At 33.5% G+C, this 20,000-nt stretch overlaps 1 protein-coding gene across 2 annotated transcripts in view; it reads right to left on the bottom strand.

Moving 5' to 3' along the window:
- The window catches only part of LOC106867807 (atrial natriuretic peptide receptor 1), an 865,062-nt gene that overhangs the window by 795,171 nt on the left and 49,891 nt on the right, over positions 1-20,000 (bottom strand). For both annotated transcript variants that reach the window (XM_014912829.3, XM_089356636.1), the window contains exon 2: positions 17,650-18,417. In XM_014912829.3, the coding sequence (XP_014768315.1) occupies positions 17,650-18,400 (751 nt within the window). In that variant the 5' untranslated portion in view covers positions 18,401-18,417. The remainder of the gene's footprint in view (positions 1-17,649; positions 18,418-20,000) is intronic.

The following is a 20,000-nucleotide window of genomic DNA, read 5'->3' as shown; positions in this document are numbered from 1 at the left end:
AACTTCACAAGAAGAAAAAGAGAACAGTGAATAGCGGTAGACAGCAATAGAATAATCAGTGATAATAATAGGGCATGGTTGCTGCTGATCCTCTAACAGTAATAGTTGAACCTCACGGAGCAACAATGAGAAAACTCGAAAAGTCATCGATGAAGTTCCCTTTCTTCGGTCACAAACAGAAGTGCTATGTTGTTATTTTACGAAATTATGAAGAGTATGGAATGCGAACATGGGACAGTGGAAAGTTGGAAAGGCTTGAATACACGCAAAAGTAAAATCAGCCCTAAGAGACAGTATCAAGAATAGAAAAAAGGAGGTTCCCTCTCCGCCAGAACAAAAGGAAACGCGGAAACATCCCACCCTCTTGGATCCAATGAAATTCACAGAAAGTAAGGATATTTAATGAGGACTTGATGAATGAAGCTTAAATAATGAAGCTTAAAAAATACACTTTTCACTATCCAGTCACCACCTCCACCTACATCACAATCACCTCCACCTACATCACAACCACCTCCATCACCAACAACTGTATCTGCACCAGCAACACCAAGTCCTTCTCCACCACTACTACCACCATCATCATCTCTCTCTGCACTTCTCTCACTCTCTCCTCTTTCTCTCCCTCCTCTTTCTCTCTCTCACCTCTCATTCTCTCTACCTTTCTTTAACTTCACCATCAGAATATCACGTCTCTGTTAAAATTATTACGTTCTTCCCACCTCATGTCACGGGTGCTTCTCACTTTTTTACCTTTCCGTCTTTCTATCTTTCTCTTTTCTTTCTCCCCCTTTCTGTCGCACTCTTCGCCTTATCCTCTTTTTCTTTTTCCTTCTCCTCTATTTCCCTTCAACTAATCACGTGAAAGAGTTACAATTACATTCTTTCTACCTCATATCATGGATGCTTTTCTCTCCCTCTTGTTCTCTCACTCTTTTTCTTTCTCTCATTCTCACTCTCTCCTTTTTTTTCTCTCTTCCTCTTTCCTGTTTCTCACTTTTTCTCTAATCACTTGAAAGCATTACCGACAGGCTAAGTAACGCAATGACAATCAGAATTATTCTAAGATTTTGATTAGAAATTTCCCTTGTTAATGAACCGTGGATTAAAGTACATGTCATTATTTGCTTGTTTATTTTGTTTAGCCTGATGAGTTGTGAGTCATGTAACCTATTATGTAATATTTTGAATGTTTAAAATACTGAGTACCTGACTGTACTATGCTTACGTTGCAGTAAAAAACACTTAACGAAACATATGTTTCTTAAGGAAAAAACACTTAACGAGAGATGTTTACTTACTCAATGAGAGGCAACTGGAATGAAAGCGGAAGTATGAGTGAAAGAATTGGTGCAATGCACATAGAACACACACGAAATAAACTGTTGGTGTACACAATTTGGACAGTTTATTGGTAGATGCACCTGAACTATTAGAAGAGCGTAGGCTCCGTCATCTGAAATGTTCACTAACGTATTTGGATTGGAACAATCTGAAAAACAGATGTGCAGAGTTGTGGAGATTCACTGATATGCTATATATAGTGGATGACTGAATGGTTTGTATAAATGATTGCTACAGAAAGGATTCTGCCAGAAGCTCCTGTTAGGAATGTAGTGATGTTAAACTAAGTAGCAGAATGCATCTGTCATCCAGCGTATACAAAGTAAACTCAGCTCCTCTTGGAACTGATCTCAAAATGTAAAGAGATATAGATAAATACCAAACATAATTAAAGTTAACGCTCAAGCGTTTCTGCTTTTCACCGTCGTCAAGAACCGCAACATAACGATGCGCATTTCAATACATTTAACAGACATTATGCATGCATACAAGCAAACATTATTCTATAATGTACTTTGATGAATGTAATGAAACGAGAATGCTAAACATATCATGAAGAAAAAGTAAATAGAACCAATAGAAAATGGTTCAGAACTTGCAAGAACGTAAAAGTTAATATTCTTTCTTTCACATTTTACTTCTCTTACTCTTTCTTTATACTTTCTATTTTATTTCATTCTATTTTATTTTATTTTTGTGCATTGTCCTTTTTCATTCCACTTTCGTTTTGAACCAATCATTATTCTTAAAAGACGAATTGTACTGAACACTGTTAAGTTTAGCTGGTTCTCTCTAGTTTTGGATTTGCCTATGGCAAAATACTTTTACCTAAGCAAACTATATATCTGAAGCAAGTATATGTGTGTATATACATATAGACTATTTTCTTATTCCACGCCTTTACATGTATGTCTGTATTGTGCGTGTGTTTCTATGGTTGTGCATGTGTGTAACTTAAAGCTTCAGATTATCTCCCTTTCTTGTTCCCAATTCCTAATAGGTGTCTGTTTACTTTCCCTCGCAGCGACTGTAATTTCTGTACGTCGAAGAAATGATCTTGTACGGTATTTTACAAGACCTGTACTTTTCTTGCTCAAATGCACGCCACCGGCCATTCTAAGTTGTTTCTCTTAGTTCAATAATATATACACCTCTCTAGTTATAATACAGACAGAGATATATGTTTGTGTGAGTGTGTGTTTGTGTGCGTGCGTGTTTATGTCTGTTTGTGTGCGCTCGTCTGTGTGTGTACATGGTTAGTACACATCACTCTGTACGCATATAGATACATATGCACACACATATATAATTATATATAATGGTATATATATACAGAGAGAGAGAGAGAGAGAGAGAGAGAGAGAGAGCGAGAGAGAGAGAGAGAGATGGAGGGGAGAGAGAGAGATTCAAATGAATATGTTACTTAAGTTGAGGCACCAGAATTTAGTGCGGTTTTATCCATACAATTTCAAAGTAAGGTGATTAAAATCAAAATAAGCAGCAAGGATATCCAGAGGTAATGTAGTACTGCATTTCCTCTGGATATCCTTGTTGCTTATTTATATATATATATATATATATATATATATATATATATATATATATATATATATATATATATATATATATAAGGTGACTTGCAAAGCACATCCACTTCTAAGCCACACGCACACCACAAACACCTTTATATTTGAAGTTTATTCACTTCAAATAACTTTTAGAAGTCTTGTTTTCTTTTTATTTCTAACATGGTTGTATTGAATTGTGAAAGTGTCTGAAGCTATTACATCTCATTCATAAAACTAATGAATAGACGAGTAAATCGTTGCAAAATCTTTTGAATTTTCTTGTTTAGATTTTAATAGCGAAAATAAAGATACCTGTATGGCACTTGTTCGTATCTTACTCGTAATTGTATACGAAATGAACTACAAATATCATGACATAGAAATGTAAGCTGAAATTATATGCTGGATTCAACTCTCGTTTGAATACTTTACAGTCGTGGTTGTCGTGGTTAAGGCTGTGGCTGTTTTTTTTTAATTTTTTTTTTAACTTGCTATCCCGTATATTTCTCAGTGGCAGGGTGTGGATTAATGGAAAACTGGTACTTATTGCTAGATTCCTAGACCTACTTACCGGACTAAATTATAAAGGTGTGCGAAAATGTGTATATTATTTGTGGGTTAACAATGCAACGAATAGTTTCATATGATGAGAACTTCATAATTGTTCCAGTGTTATTTCTTTACTACCCACAAGGGGCTACACACAGAGGGGACAAATAAGGACAGACAAACGGATTGAGTCGATTATATCGACCCCAGTGCGTAACTGGTACTTATTTAATCGACCCCGAAAGGATGAAAGGCAAAGTCGACCTCGGCGGAATTTGAACTCAGAACGTAGCGGCAGACGAAATACCGCTAAGCATTTCGCCCGGCGTGCTAACGTTTCTGCCAGCTCGCCACCGTTAATTGTTCCAGTGTACCGCATGGAGGTCTTGGTACTCATCCCAAGTGTGTGTATGTGTGTATGTGTGTATGTATGGATATATCTTCGAAACGCCTAGTTTTAGAATAGAGGCAGCTAATGAAGGAATAATTCCAAGTGGCTTGTTTGTTTTCCTATGTGTTCGTTCTGTTGTCTGTAAACAAGGTCCGTTTCGTTTTTATGCTCCCGTTCATTTTTCTAACGTCCTGTACCCGAATATGCATCTATATATACATGTAGATGTTGGTATTCATGCATCTGCTTATATATCATTTGTTTACACACACATATATATATATGTGTGTGTGTGTGTGTGTGTGTGTGTGTGTGTGTGTGTGTGTGCATGTATGCATGTATGTATGTAGGTATGCTTGTATGTATGCACATGCCCTAACTCTTCGAAACGCTTAGTTTAGAATAGGAGCAGCTAATGAAGGAAATGTTCTCTATGTTGCATGTTTGTTTTCTGTCCTCTGTATATGTTCTGTTATTCATTTTGTCCATGTTTTTTTGTGACGTCCTGTACCCAGATATGCATCTATATATACATGTAGATGTAGGTATGTACACACATGTACGTATATATGCATATATTCACATATTATTTGTATTATATATATATATATATATATATATAGAGAGAGAGAGAGAGAGAGATTAGATAGATAAATAGATAGATAGATAGATAGATAGACAGACAGACAGATAGACAGACAGATAGATAGATAGATAGATAGATAGATAGATAGATAGATAGATAGATAGATAGATAGATATACACACACACATATATTACATATAATCTCTTCTGATTTACGTCATTAAATATAAACCCGGAAATCAGCAACGAAAGCACCTGTCTTAATATCCTAATTTGCTCTTGGTTTCACTCGAATATTCCCAATCCGCGTGGCGCAGTTTTAATTAAAATTGTCATATGTCCATGTCATATGTCCATGTCATATATAAACCTACTACGCATTTAAGGCCCTTTGAGACTTAACACATCCTTAATATAAATTTCATCGTCGTTTAGCTAATGTAATGATAGAGAATAGATTAACGAATGTTGGAACTATGCGTTTTAAATGTTTTATAAGTATAATAGTGCAGCCTGCTTACTATTCTGCCATACCAGTTATAGCCAAATATTATTTCAATCTTCTCCCAATTCCATTCGCTGGAGAGAAGCAATTTGATTGTATGAAATAAGGTGAATTTGATCTACCCTGGCGACGTTCGGCGACTTCAGATTACTTTTCAATCCTTATGCTTTTTATCTATATTTTATAAGAATGCCAAGCAACGAGCCGGCAGAATCATTAGCATGCCGAGCAAAAATGCTTAGACATTTCGCCCGTCTGCACGTTCTAATTTCAAATTCCACTGGGGTCGATTTTCACCTCTTTTGGGGTCGATAAAATAAGTACCAGTTGAGCACTAGTTTCAATGTAATCGACGTGACCCCATCACTGAAACTGCTGGCCAAAATTTGAAACCTATTTAGTAAGATGAGGAAGCACAACATTCATAGACTTTTCTCCTGGCCTCCTGAGACTTGAGATCGGAAGATGGCATTTATCCTGTAAGTCGAAACATTGTCCTCACGACTGCAACATTATTGACGGCACTTAACTTACTCAATCGCGATATAGTAGAGTTAAATCAGGGTACGTACGGTGTATAGTACTAAAGAAGCAGAGCAGACAAATCTACTGTTTTTAGTTCATGTACATAATCTCATGTCTCCGATAAGGATTTCCGAATGTGTAAAGTGAACATATAATGGAAAATTATCACATAAAGACAGATGATGCAAAATATATCAACTGGTTTAAGACAGAGTTTACGGATGACTAAATGTTAATTTCTAACATGAACAGAGTGACTGACATTTAGGAATCTGATATAATCGACTTAATCGACACCAGTATTTCACTGGTACTTTATTGTATTGACATCGGGAAGTTGAAAAGGAAAACTGACCTTCGCAAGATTTGAACTCAAAACGTAAAGGATCGTGATTATGTATTGCAAGACATTTTAACCAACACTCTAACGATTTATTGTATATGATATATATTATGGTTAAAAGTATTAAGGCGAAGAGGTAAAATAATCGTTAGCATACCGGACAAAATGCTTAGCGGTATACTCATCCGTTTTTATATTCTGAGTTCAAATTTTGCCAAGATCAGCTTTGCTTTTCATCATTTGGAGATCGACGAAACAATTACCAGTTGAGCGCTGGAATCGATGTAATCGATTATCTCTCCCCACCACCAAACAAATTTCAGGCCTTGTGCCTATTGTAGAATGGTCTTCTTTATGAAAGTGAAGTTCTTCTGGGACTAAGAATCTTTAATCTTCGTCACACTTTGATTAACTGTGGTGGTAACATCTGGGTTACAAGAGGCTAAAGTCATTTACATATTGATGGCATTGTTGTAACTGTGTAAAGGCACTTTAAACATACTTCGATTTTAAATTATTCTGATTTACATCATTGGATTAATCTCATCAACTGAAGTATTTATTTATTCCGTCGATTAAGTAATAAGTGCAATATTTATCAGATAGTATTTAATGTTCGCATTTATAACACGGCATGTCACTTTATGTGATATAGTATCTCAGTAAAGACAGTAACCCTAACTTTGCAATATCATAGAAACATTAATGAATTGTGTATGCGCGTTCATATAAATATGGAGTATGTTGTTGTTGTATATATGTATGCATGTGTGTGTGTGTTATGCGTATATGTGTGTGTGTGTGTGCACCTGTGCGTGTGCGTGTGCGTGTGTGTGTATCTGTGTTAGAGTGTGCGTGTTTGTGTTTCTGTATGGATGTGTGTAGGTGAATACAAAATAAGCGCAATATAGACAATGTAGAGTGATGCTACAATGTTTGAGAACTTAAAGACTATCGCCTCAGCATCACACATTAGCTATAAGAGCTATAAGAACAATTCCTATGGGGCTGTTATAGAAGAAGAAAGGTATATAAGCACAGACAGTCGTTATGGTGTCTTAAAAAGTATACATGTAGATACACGCTTTGAGTCTACCTGAATTTATCTGCCCTTCTCAACGCACTCACATATATGCGCACTCACATACATACACACACACACACACACACACACACACACACACACACATACATATATATATATATATATATATATATATATATATATATATATATATATATATGTATGTATGTATGTATATACACACACAAAAATGTATACACACTTTAGCAGCTGATAACTCGATGTTTTTTAATTCCAGATGAAACCCACTGGAAGTAATGAAGGCAAATAGACTAAGCTTTGAACAAAGGAAAATCATTCTAAAATGTTACTGGAAGTGTGAAAACCTGGTTGAAGTGCAAAGACAGTTTAGGAGGGAGTTTCAAACGGATCCATCAACATCGAATTAGAGATGTTTGAAGTCGATGGAACTGTTCAGAATGTCCACAGGAAGCGTTCCGAAAGCGTCCACGAACATCGACAACCCCTACAAAGCAAGAAGTGCTGGAAACGTATCACCAAAGCCCAAGAAAATCTTTGCGGCAAGCGAGTCGTGAGGTAGTCATTTCAAAATCATCTGTCCAATGCATTTTGAAGCGTTGTAAATGGAAGAGTTACGTTTCAAGATTAGTTCATGCTGTTAGTGACGATGATCCAAACCGAAGAGTGCAGTATTGCGAATGCTACTTGGTATGATGTTAGGAGATGCACACTTTCCAACAAAAATTGTGTTTGAGTGGTGAGGCGACATTCAGACTAAATGGTTCAATTAACCGCCACAATTGCACCTACTGGGGACCTGAGAGTCCGCATATTATGGTATTATAATTTATGACCTATTTGTATTTAAAAACTTTAGATCAATGTTGTAAATTTAGAGTATGCAACGTTCATCAAAATAGATAATCGCTAAACAAGTTATTATTGTAACGAAACCAGAGATTTTGAAGACATAGCTAAATTACTGTTTCTGTTTAATCCCGATCAGTGATTAATGGTATCCTCGCCGTGACCATCTCATCTTTTTGTTAAAGTATGGTATATCTAGGACAAGCATTACGCAATGTCTTTCTCCTTTACAACACGATAAATTGTAATAGGATGCAGAATTTTTAGAAGGTCGAGAGACAAACTGGAAGATATACATAGATTTTTCAGTTATTACGCAGCAGAAAACATGGAAGATATACATTTAAATATATATTTTTATGTTATTACACCATAACTAGAATGATAAATGATTTCTCAACTGGATAGGATGTTATCTGTGTGCATCTAAGCATTATTCTCTTACTCTGGCACAAAAGTCATATTTTTATGACTGTATTTGAATATAGCTATCTGAATGCATTTGAAACTAGTACTACTTTTATTGATTGTGGGGGTTTGATTGTCAACTTCGATTTTACCAGAGTTTGAAATTAGTATGAATACTAATAAAGCTAAACAATGATCAAGAGATGAAATAAATTGGTAAGAATAGGATTTGTGAGATTACTAACCACATCATTGGAAATGAACATTTTAAAATTAGCATTTACATCTACACGTCTAAAGTCCTCGTTGTAACAGTTACACAATCTGCAGTTCTCGGTTTTTAACATTTAGGTAACCTCTTTACCCTTTCGTCATCTAAAGTCCACAATTGTAAAATTTAGCCTACCTCTCTTCAGTTGAGATCGTCCACTGTCAACAAATATATCATTCAGTCGGCCTTTCCCCTCTTTATACCATCTAAAGTCCTTCACTATAACATTTAGCACAATTTTAAGGGAAAATGAGGTCATACTAGAATCGATTGGTGCTAATTCAAATGATTTACAGTATTTACTGATCCCTAACGTTTCTTATTACAAATCTAAACAGTCAACTTTGCCTTTCTGCTTGCTACGTTTCATGAAATAACTATAGGGCATCAACTATTGTTAAGTTAATCGAATGTAACTGCCATCTAGTCTTTCTGCCAAAGTTAACAACTAATATTGCCAGGTTTACCAATATCTTGAGGAATCATGTTTTAATTGTTAAATATTTTACAAGGATTCTCAAAGGACAGCATTCATCACACTTTTCAGTGTCCCTAAGAATGGTGGGAAAATAGGAAGATGCTATATTGAAGACTGATGACTAACACCCCAAATGCTTGCCATAAGATTGACCTTACTAAATGTATTCCCGAATAACACAGCAGTGGTATTCTGTGTGAGGGGTTAGATCTACCAGCCAAGCAGAGAAAAATATTTTAGAAGAATTCTCATCCATTGCATTTCGCCAAATTTTATTCACAACCATTTGGGCACTCCGAGAGCACCCCTCTTCCAAAAGAGGGGCACAATGAACTTGAACTCGATACTATTAGTTGTAAAACAAATTTTCTAACCCACACACATGCCAACCCTATTTCATAGACATAAATAAAATATAGCCGTGTATAAAGAGTACTGCAAGAATCCCTTTAGATAAAACACACATTTTTAAATTCTGTTCTAATATAACACTAAATTAAACGTATTCACTGTGGATAGGAAATGTTAAACTTGTCAAATGTCCACAGATAGAAATGATCTCAGATCCAAAGCTATCAAAGTTCAAGAGAATGTTCAATGTGTGTAATTTCCCTTCATACAAGTTCCTCTTATATTGAAAGCATTTCCATTAGCTTTTATCAACCTCTGTACATTTTAAACAAAATTGTGATATACACGAATTTTTCGTTATTTATGAAAGATTTCATGTACGTGAGAAATTCGCAAATTTTTATAAATTCAGGTGTGGTATCTCAATTATCTTTATTAAGTTTTCTAACTTTAGCTGTTAAATTTCAACTCAGTTCCAGTGTTTATTGTTTTTTATGTCAATTAACAGGAGTTTAACTGCGTTCATTTTAAACACACTGTCATACTCACATACGCGTGTGTGTCGCACGCATATATATATATATATATATATATATATATATATATATATATATATATATATATATATATATATATATATATATATATAATAATAATAGTAATAATAATAATATTAGGGACAAAATCCCTATATATATATCTAATTATTGTTCTACTTAAGATCTGACGATTAGCTATATTTTTGAATAGAATTTAAGTTTCGATAATTTCAATTGATTTTAATCGATTTAAATTTCCTTTCTATTTGAAAAATAGTTATGAAACACGTGTAATCATTTTATCATATTTATCTTATGATATTTACTTTGCTTTATATTATACTCATTTATTGTGCTTTTAATTGTTAATTTTTCTATATGTGATAGTGGATTTTCATCGATGAGTTCTTGAAACTTGGTTATTTTCCCTAAAACTATATATATATATATATATATATATATATATATATATATATATATATATATATATATATATATATATACATATATGTACATACATATATTTATACATATATATGTATGAGTGGATGGATAGATGCATGCATGCATGTATGTATGTATGTAAACACTGGTATAAGACTGAATATGATTCAACATGTGTTACATAGAAGAAAAGGGAAACAGAAATCTTCAGGCTACTGTGACATTAAGAAAAAAATATAAAATTCTGTAGAATCGCGGGATTTGTCTGAGCAATAATGTGTTACTTAAGTATAGGCGTGTGTACCTGTATGACATTGTACTTGAATGAGTTACCCGGGAATGTAAGTTGTGTAGGAAATAGAAATACAGACTTACAATGGTGTACATGTGGTGACTGCCTATGTGTTTGTGCAGTTGTGTGCATTTCGGCAAATGTCTATACTGTCATGCGTGTGAAGGGTTGTTGACATTCAGGTGTGTGTGCGAGAGTAAAGACTCGTATGTCTAGTGAAGCATTTATATACATATATGTACTTAGGTTTGTGCGGTTATATGTGTGTAAGAGTATATACAGCTGTGAGGGCGATGTATCTAGCTAAATTTCTGAAGGAAGTAACAAGTAACAAGACCCCTGGAAATAAATGCTTCGTATCCTTTAGTCGGTTACATAGTTTTATGACGTATAAATGGCCGAAGTCCCACTAAAACAGAACACCATTTAGTCGAAGGGTAAGTTATTTACTAGAGATGATTGAAATGAAATACCTTGCTCAAGAACACAGCACACTACCCGTCCGAGAATCTAAACTACGAGCTGACGATTGTAAGCACAATATTTTATGCCAAAAGCCTTCACATGAAAAGAGGTGTTCGCCTCCATTTTGGAAAAGACAGCCTCGTTTAGTTCACGGAAATTCTCGTGAATTCACGTGAATATAACAATGAATCCATGAATAAAGGGAAATTACTCTTGGGTGGCATGGGTGAATTTGTCTTTTGGAAAAATTGTTGCGTGGTCAATTGTCATTATTTTGTTTTTGTTCTGGGCATAGTGTTCTTATGCTTGTGTACTGATGTAGTTCGTCATTGTGGCATGTTTCTTCTGTATGTGGAGTTTGTGTGCTATGCCTGTTCAGATTTCACATTTAGGAAAGGAGCTATCCTGTTGGGATTACTGTTGCAGATAGTGGCTCTTCTTAGAAATATTTGAATGTAAAATATTGCTTGTGTATGCAGGGAGAGGTTTCATCTCTAATATTTAGGGCGTTGTTTGTTGATTGTATAGTGTTTAATTTTTCAGTAATACAGAGTTAACATTTGGTACCCCATCCTCTGAATTTTTTGGTTTTAGTAATAATTTTCCATTTGTGGATTTGCAGATGGATCTTTCAGGGGTGTTTGTGGTTGGAACTTATGTCTATGTACTAGACTTCCTCATTTGGTTTGTGGTAGGGTTTAAATATTCCTGTGTTAAGATTTATGATAATGTCTAGGAAGTGTGGTTCTTAGGCCTAATTGGCTAAATATTTTGCATAATGTTTTCCTTAGTTTCACCATATGCTTGATTTCATTGTATACTACTTCTGGGCCATCGTCCCTATATAAACCTCTGTAAACTTGTTTTATTTCTTTTCTTAGGGCATCTAGAACATAAAGGCCTACAAGGTCAGCTATCTCTGTACCGTCATCACTCCCCATTGCCACGTCAAATAACTCGTCTCCATTCTTTTTTACCAAATAGGAACTATCATTAAAGAGTAATGACTTCTTTGCGTTCATAATTATATCTATATCAGTTTTTGTTATAGTGTCATTTGTCTTTCTAAATTCAAGTGTCTTCTGAAGCAAGCTTTCGAATTGTATAAATTTGCAATTTCGTTTATCCTATATTTTCTTAAACCATTCAATAGTTGTACTACTGCATATAATTTAAGTAAGATTTGAGTGTACTCTGATATGTCGTATAATATTATCTAATATGGATTTACTAATTATTCCTATTTCACTTTTTGTAGGATTTATTAATCTATAGCTAGATTTTGCGTGAACTTACTTTTATGGTCATTCAAAATTATAAAAGGATTTAGTGGGATAAGCCTTCCTACTTTGTCTTCTATTTTAAAATTTGTGGCTAAATGTTTTGCTTGTACATTAATTGATTTATAAGTGATGGGGTTTGTTTCCTTGCATGTTTTAGTTATGTTGTCGGTTAGTAATTTATTGTGTGTTTAGGTGTTTACTTCATAGATATGTTTTGTTTTATCTGCTTTAATAAACATGCGTGTTGATGTTTTGAAAGATTCGACGTATGTTCGCAATATGTGTTGCAACTTGTTGCACTTATCGTTGAATTTTACATTTCTAACTAACTTTATAAGAACGTCTTCAGATTTTTCAAGGTCTTTAATATGTGGTGGCTTTTTATAAGTTCTGAAACTCTGATTGTCCTCTGCATGAGGACTGCACGTATCTTTATCGAAAAAATAGGCCTTCCATTTCATTCTCCTCGGAATATTTTCTGTTTTATCGATATGATTAATGTCGACATGCTTAAAATGTTTTATTTATACTTCTCCTGGTGAAATAGGAATATTTTTCAGTGATGTCGTTACTTCGTGCTTTCCATGGTTTGTTTTGATTCAACGTTCGTTTTTGGTTAACCGGTGTTTGTTGACGTCAGATGCTTTGAGAAGTAAATGTCGAACGATGAAAATGAGAGAGAGAGAGAGAGAGAGAGAAAGAGAGAGAGAGAAAGAGAGAGAGAGAGAGAGAGAGAGAGAGAGAGAGAGAGAGAGAGAGACATAAATGCATACATACATAAATACCTAACTGTCAGTCTGATTCGCACATACAATTGCTAAGCAGAACAGTAAAAATATGCAAGACTTTTCTCAGGTTTAAAAGGTAACGCTGTTTCCGTTATCCACATTCCAAAGATAGAGCTTTGTATCTTTCTTACAAACCAAATCCTCCTTTAGAAGAAGAATTTAAACGATTAAAAACAGAAGAGTCATGCCTATACACACATATGCGTGCACCCACATGAATGACAAAGCAAGAAAGCGGTAGAAAGAGATTAATCCTTAATTTAGCGCTATCATTCTAAAATACAAAAATGTACTGCCAGGCCACGTAGCAAATATTCACTTGCTAATCGTTATTTACAAAAACTATTCCATTTCATTTCCTCGCTAAAGTCTTAAAAATTGTAAGTAATATCAAATCAAATTCAGTCAAAGCGAAAATTAAATGGAAAATATAGCTGCTGGCTAATAAGTTGCAGAGTAATGATATTCTGACATCAAATTTTAATTAACATTACGGAATGCTATTAAAGTTTCGCACACAGACACACACACACACACACGCGCGCGCGCGCGCGCACATATGTGAGTGTTGTGTGTGCATATATATATATATATATATATATATATATATATATATATAATGATAATATGTGACAACAAAAGATTGAGACCTTGATATTAGGTAAATAGAGGATTATTTACATATGTATAGTTTAGGACAATCAGTAAGTTGTCATAATAGTGCTCGGAGTTTCAATTGCCAGAGCTAAGATCTACGGTGCAGTAGTCTCAGAGCAATAGACGCTATGAAAAATGGTTCAATAAAAGGAAAGTTACTCTAATAGATAGAAAAAAATATAAAAGATTAAAAAAATACAAGCAACCATATTCTCACAATACATAGAAAACAAAACGTCCTGCGTTCATAAAGTCTACATCCGTACACACTCACACAAACATGTATATGTACATGCACATACACACAAGTGCAGAAAGATGGCTCATCTGGAAAAGTTCCATGGACCCCGCTACATGTCTAAATTCAAGAACTGAACTTTTTGTCCACATATGACAAAATACCTGTTTCGGTTTTGGGCCCCCAAGATCACGCATACAATCCGCATTTTTACTATGTTCCTGCACAAGATTTCCATGTCTTAACATTTTTACTGTTTCATATATATTTTACAATTTTTTTCTTTTTTTAATTGTGTGAATGTGTACGTGTATGAGTATACGTATATGTATGTATATATTGAATGTGTATGTGTGTGCGTGTGTATATATGTGTACGCGTGTATGTATGCATAGGATTGAATGAGTGTGTCCGGTGCATTTGAAACTCCGAGTATTATTATGACAACTGACTGTCCTAAACTATATGTATATATATATATATATATATATATATATACATACATACAAGGGTTAAGGAATGGAGTAGATAAAATCTGGGCTATATGTGTTTCATAGCGAACGGAACCTCGGAAGTGGTATATATCCAAGCGAGCTTTATACTGCAGGCTACTCGGCAGGCCAAGGATATTCTGATTAAATGAGAGTTTACATTGTCACAAGGAGTTACATGTTAACACATGGAAGATTCGATCAGAGTATAAACAGACCACGGTAAAAGTGTAGAATATACATGAGGAAAATTAGGAATATACAAAAGAAAATAGAAAAGCATAAAAGGAATAAAAACATTAGGAAGTGGGAGAGTTCAGTAATTTAAGCAATGTCATTTGGTCGGTAGTTTTCAATAGGGCTATTTTGGCCGAGTCATAGAGATTTGCAAGGGATGTAGTATTTGAAAAATGGATAATGTGTATGGAAAAGGGTGGGAAAACATGTGGCCAAGGGAAGAAAAAGGATGCTTGAAGAAATGGGATATTATTAGAAATAGAATGCAAGAGAGAGAATGGGGAAGAATTATAGAAACTGGTGCAAATTATCAATTAAGGAACGTATATTGCTGTGCGCGAACGTGTTTACAGCAAGGAGTACTAAATGTGCATGTAGGCGTATCTACGTGTAAGTTTAGAAAATGTGGGAGGAGGCAGGTAAAATAAAAAGAAAAAGGGTATGTTTTGATTCCCTTTATTCTTTTCTGTTTTCTTGTGTATGTCTGTTTATGTGTATGTGTGTGTTTGTATGCATGTAGATATATGTATGTAAGCATATATATATATATATATATATATATATAGTATAGATATATGTATGCATATATGCATCAGTATATATATATATATATATATATATATATATATATATATATATATATATATATATATATATATATATACAAGAATAAGGGCAGGGAATCGTCAATTAATAATCGAATTAATAATTAACAATTTTGCCAAGTAGTTCAGTATGAAAAAACCTTTATCGGTAAAACCAATATATATATATATATATGTATATATATATATATATATATATATATATATATATATATATATATATATATATATATATATATATATATATATATATATATATATATATATATAGTACAGATATATGCATGCATATATGTAGAGTAAAATCTATTTGCCAACGTAAATAGGCATTCCTGATTAGGACGATGTTACTATCATTTTATCATTTTTAGTCCCAGGAAAACATGTTTTCCAGCTGGTTACAAAGACATGAAAATTAAAATGGAAAGAAAAGAATCTCTGTAGTACTGTTACTGCTTACATCTCGCTCAGAGATTTAAAACTGTTTTCCTCTTTATGAGGTCAGTGATGTGTATCAGTTTAAAGGTATATAGCTGTAACAAGGCCTAGGCTGCTATCTCTAGCCGATGAAGGGGAATAACCCAGAAATCAAGGTCCACAGGTACCGTCTGAGCCTGATTGGGGACAATAGCTCCTTTGTTCGAGGTATAAGGACACAGTTGTGTCGGTAGCCAGCTAGAAAAGATGTTTTGCTGGGGCTAAAAAAGGTACTATTATCATTCTAATCAGGACTGCCAATTTACGTTGCCAAATAAACTTAACTCTGTAGTAATGTTACTGTTTATTTCTCGCTCAGAGATTGAAAACTAATTGTTTTCCTCTTTACATATATGTAGATATACACATATACATACACACATACTGATACACACACATACATATGAGAGTGCCATGAACTTGAATTTATTTCTTGCTTACTGAGATCTCTTTTAAGGCAATTTACACAGAAAAACTGTAATTTTGTTATATTTCAGAGATTGTTTTCCATTTTAATATTCATGTCTCTGTAATACTAACCTCGATTGTTAACCACGCTTTGTAAAGATATTTCCAATCATACAAATTGATTGTGGCAAATTTTGATATTTTGGAGCTTTACGGTTCCTTTCCGTTGGTAATTTCAGTACCACAGCAGAAATTGCCAGGAGAATATTCCTGGTAACATGATATATATATATATATATATATATATATATATATATATATATATATATATATCGACGTTCAAATAAGACATATATACATACGCGTGCTCGAAAGAGCGCGCACATTTGAGTAAGCATCATAAATTAGAAGTGCTTAATTCAGAAGAGTATAAAGGCAGAGTATACATTTCTTTTTTCATTGGAGCGAAACAGAAATTATTACACCATCGTAATTTAGGGCTGAACGATATAGGCGCTGCGAAGATAGAAGTATTTTACTGATTAATAATATATATAATGTATGTGATTAGATGAATTTTAATATTCATATCTCATCAGTGGATACGAAATTGAAAGATACAAGATGTGTCTGTGTGTGTGTTTGTGGTTGTATGGGGGTGGTAGCATGTGTGTATGTGTGTCTGTGTGTGTGTGTGTGTGTGTGTATCTGTGTGTCTGTGTGTGTGTATATCTGTGTGTGTGTGTGTGTGTATCTATTTCCCTGCAATCACATATTCTATAACTGTACATGAAAATAAAATATTTAATGCCTTTTTTCGCTTGGTAGTAAGACAAAGATAATTTTGTCTAAAGAATATAACACGGATTTTTAATTTTCGTATATTTCAAAAATAAATTCAATCGAACAGTTGAATAATTTTACATTTCTATATCGTTTCTGCAAGAAGTTATTTGAAAATAAATTTGATTCCAGTATATAGTGTTTGACGGATGGACAGTGTTCTATGGCCGTTATCTTAATATAAATTTTATATTATATCTATATATAATAATACTTATATTGTACATGCAGATATATACTTATGTACAATATATGATATGTATTTAATACATATGATTATTATAGACACATGCAGACATACATTTATGTCTTTCTGTGTGTGTATGTGTGTGTGTTTGTATATATGTATGTATGTATGTATGTATGTATGTATGCATGTATGTATGCGCATATGCATTCATATATTTTTGTTTAATAAACTTTGGAAGTAGACAAGTAAATGCGTATAAAAGAAATTCTGAATGCAAACAATCATCAAATTTTAAAATCATGCAAATATATACAAACATACATATACATACATACATATATATATACATATATATATACATATATATATATATATATATATATATATATATATATATATATATATATATATATATATATATATGCGTTAATGTGTATATGTATGTATATTTTAATACTCACGTCTTGTGTACAGCGAAGCATCCGAAAGTATTTTACGTAGGTTGATCTCTGGATCTCGCTCATCAATTACCACATGCCAGACTTCATTTTGATGGTAAGTGACCCATAATTGGTAAATTGGTTGTATTTGGAAATAACAGTTTGATCTTCCCATATTAGGGTCATAAATGTTATCATTGTAAATCATACCGATATTTGTCCAGTTGAAATAGCGCGCCATTGAGAAGAAAAATTGACCGTATTTCTCGTAAGTTCCTTGGATGCGAGTTAGTAATTTGTACTCATTTTTGTTTTTGAAAGCATCTATATGAGCTCCGGCACTGATCACAGGAATTCCCCAGACTGGTGAGAATCGAGCGATAGGAGCCATAGCATAGTCACAACATGGCCCAATAAAAACGTTTGCTCTAGATCGTGCATACATATCAAATGCAGCTAGTGGGGCGGTAATGTCGGAACATTCTGAGTCATTGACACTTACTTCGAGATCATAAGCCGGAAGTAATTTTAACTGGTTTCTAGCAGTTTCGATGGCATATTCTACAGCAGGCCTTGTCCTTTGTAATGACCATGGATAAGATGAATTCGTTGGAAGAATCAGACCAATTTTTACGACATTACCCCTTTTGTATCCAGTGTGTTTTGCCAGAAGTTCACCATTTATTCTTCCTATAACTCGGTGAACGTCGTCCCAAATGAAAGTGAATAATATTGAAGCAACAAGCACGTGGGAATTCCTTCTAGGTACCATCTCTACTTCTCATTTGTCTAAAGTGCAAACGAAAGGAGTAATTTATCTAGTGAACATATATTAATTGAAAACAAAAATTAGTGATACAAAAGTGTACATATGTGTGTACGTGCTTGCCAGTATATGTGTGCGATATATATATATATATATATATATATATATATATATATATACATATATATATATATATATATATATATATATATATATATATATATATATATATATATATATATATATATATATATATATATATATATATATATATATATATATATGTTGAGAGACAGTGAGAGGGAGAGAGAGAAAGAAAGACAGATAGACAGACAGACAGATAGACAGACAGACAGACAGAGATATAGATATACATACATAAGTGTATCTATAATTCTGTGTTCTAAGCTTAATCAAACATACTCTCACACAGTGCAAGATTGCAATTTTGTACGAAGTCTTCTAGAGAGCTCGGGAGGGCATGCATTGAATATATGCGTAAGGATGTGTATGCATATATATATATATATATATATATATATATATATATATATATATATATATATGTATATATAATTATGTGTGTGCATATCATTTATTTGTTAGAACAAGCAGGAGAAAATATTCTTAAGTCGGCAATAAGTCGCTAAAATGACTCCAGAACCGATGGCTCCGTACATGTTACATATCAAATGACTTACAAAAATGAGTTCATTTCTAATATTGGGTAAGTTAATATTTCTGGAACACTCTACAAAAAATTATGTTGAAGAATCCCACGAAAATTATTAGATTTAAGAAATAAGATACAGAAACACGGACGGACACATGCGTGTGTGTGTGTGTGTGTGTGTGTGTGTGTGTGTGTGTGTGTGTGTGTGTGTGTGTGTGTGTGTGTGTGTGTGTGTGTATGTGTGTGTGTATGTGTGTGTGTGTGTGTGTGTGTGTGTGTGTGTGTGCGTGTGTGTTTGTATGTGCTATATGAGTCATTGTAACTGGTATAAATATGTAAATTAAGTATATTCCCGTATGAACATAAATATACACAAATATTATTTTGAGAGAAATAAAATTATGTACGCATTTTTTCTACACACACACTTGCATACATGCGTGTGAATATATAATAAAGTTGGATATATATACATAACATATGATATATATATATATATGCGCATACACACGCGTGCATGATATATAGCTTTGGACATATGTGCATAATTCGATGTAAATGAATAAAGGTACATTTATAGCTGTTTACATACAGAAATACAGATACACATATGAAGGCAAGCAATCGAGACAATTCCATTCGACATAACCTTAAAAGTTTAAGCATAAAATTTTAACACACACACAAATACATATATTAACACATACAGGCACACACGCACCCATACACACATACACACACACATATATATGTATGTATATACGGTATTTATTTATTTATTTATGTGTTTCAGCCAAGTGGCTGCGGTTATGCTGGTGCACCACCGTGAGTCTGGTGGTATGTATATATATATATATATATATATATATATATATATATATATATATATATATATATGTAAATATAAATATATATATATATATATAAATATAT

This window comes from Octopus bimaculoides, chromosome 8 (genome assembly GCF_046866305.1).
Source record: "Octopus bimaculoides isolate indiv1 chromosome 8, ASM4686630v1, whole genome shotgun sequence".
Classification (NCBI taxonomy): domain Eukaryota; kingdom Metazoa; phylum Mollusca; class Cephalopoda; order Octopoda; family Octopodidae; genus Octopus; species Octopus bimaculoides.
Note: the sequence above shows the minus strand (reverse complement) of the source record. Positions and strands in the feature narration are given on the sequence as shown.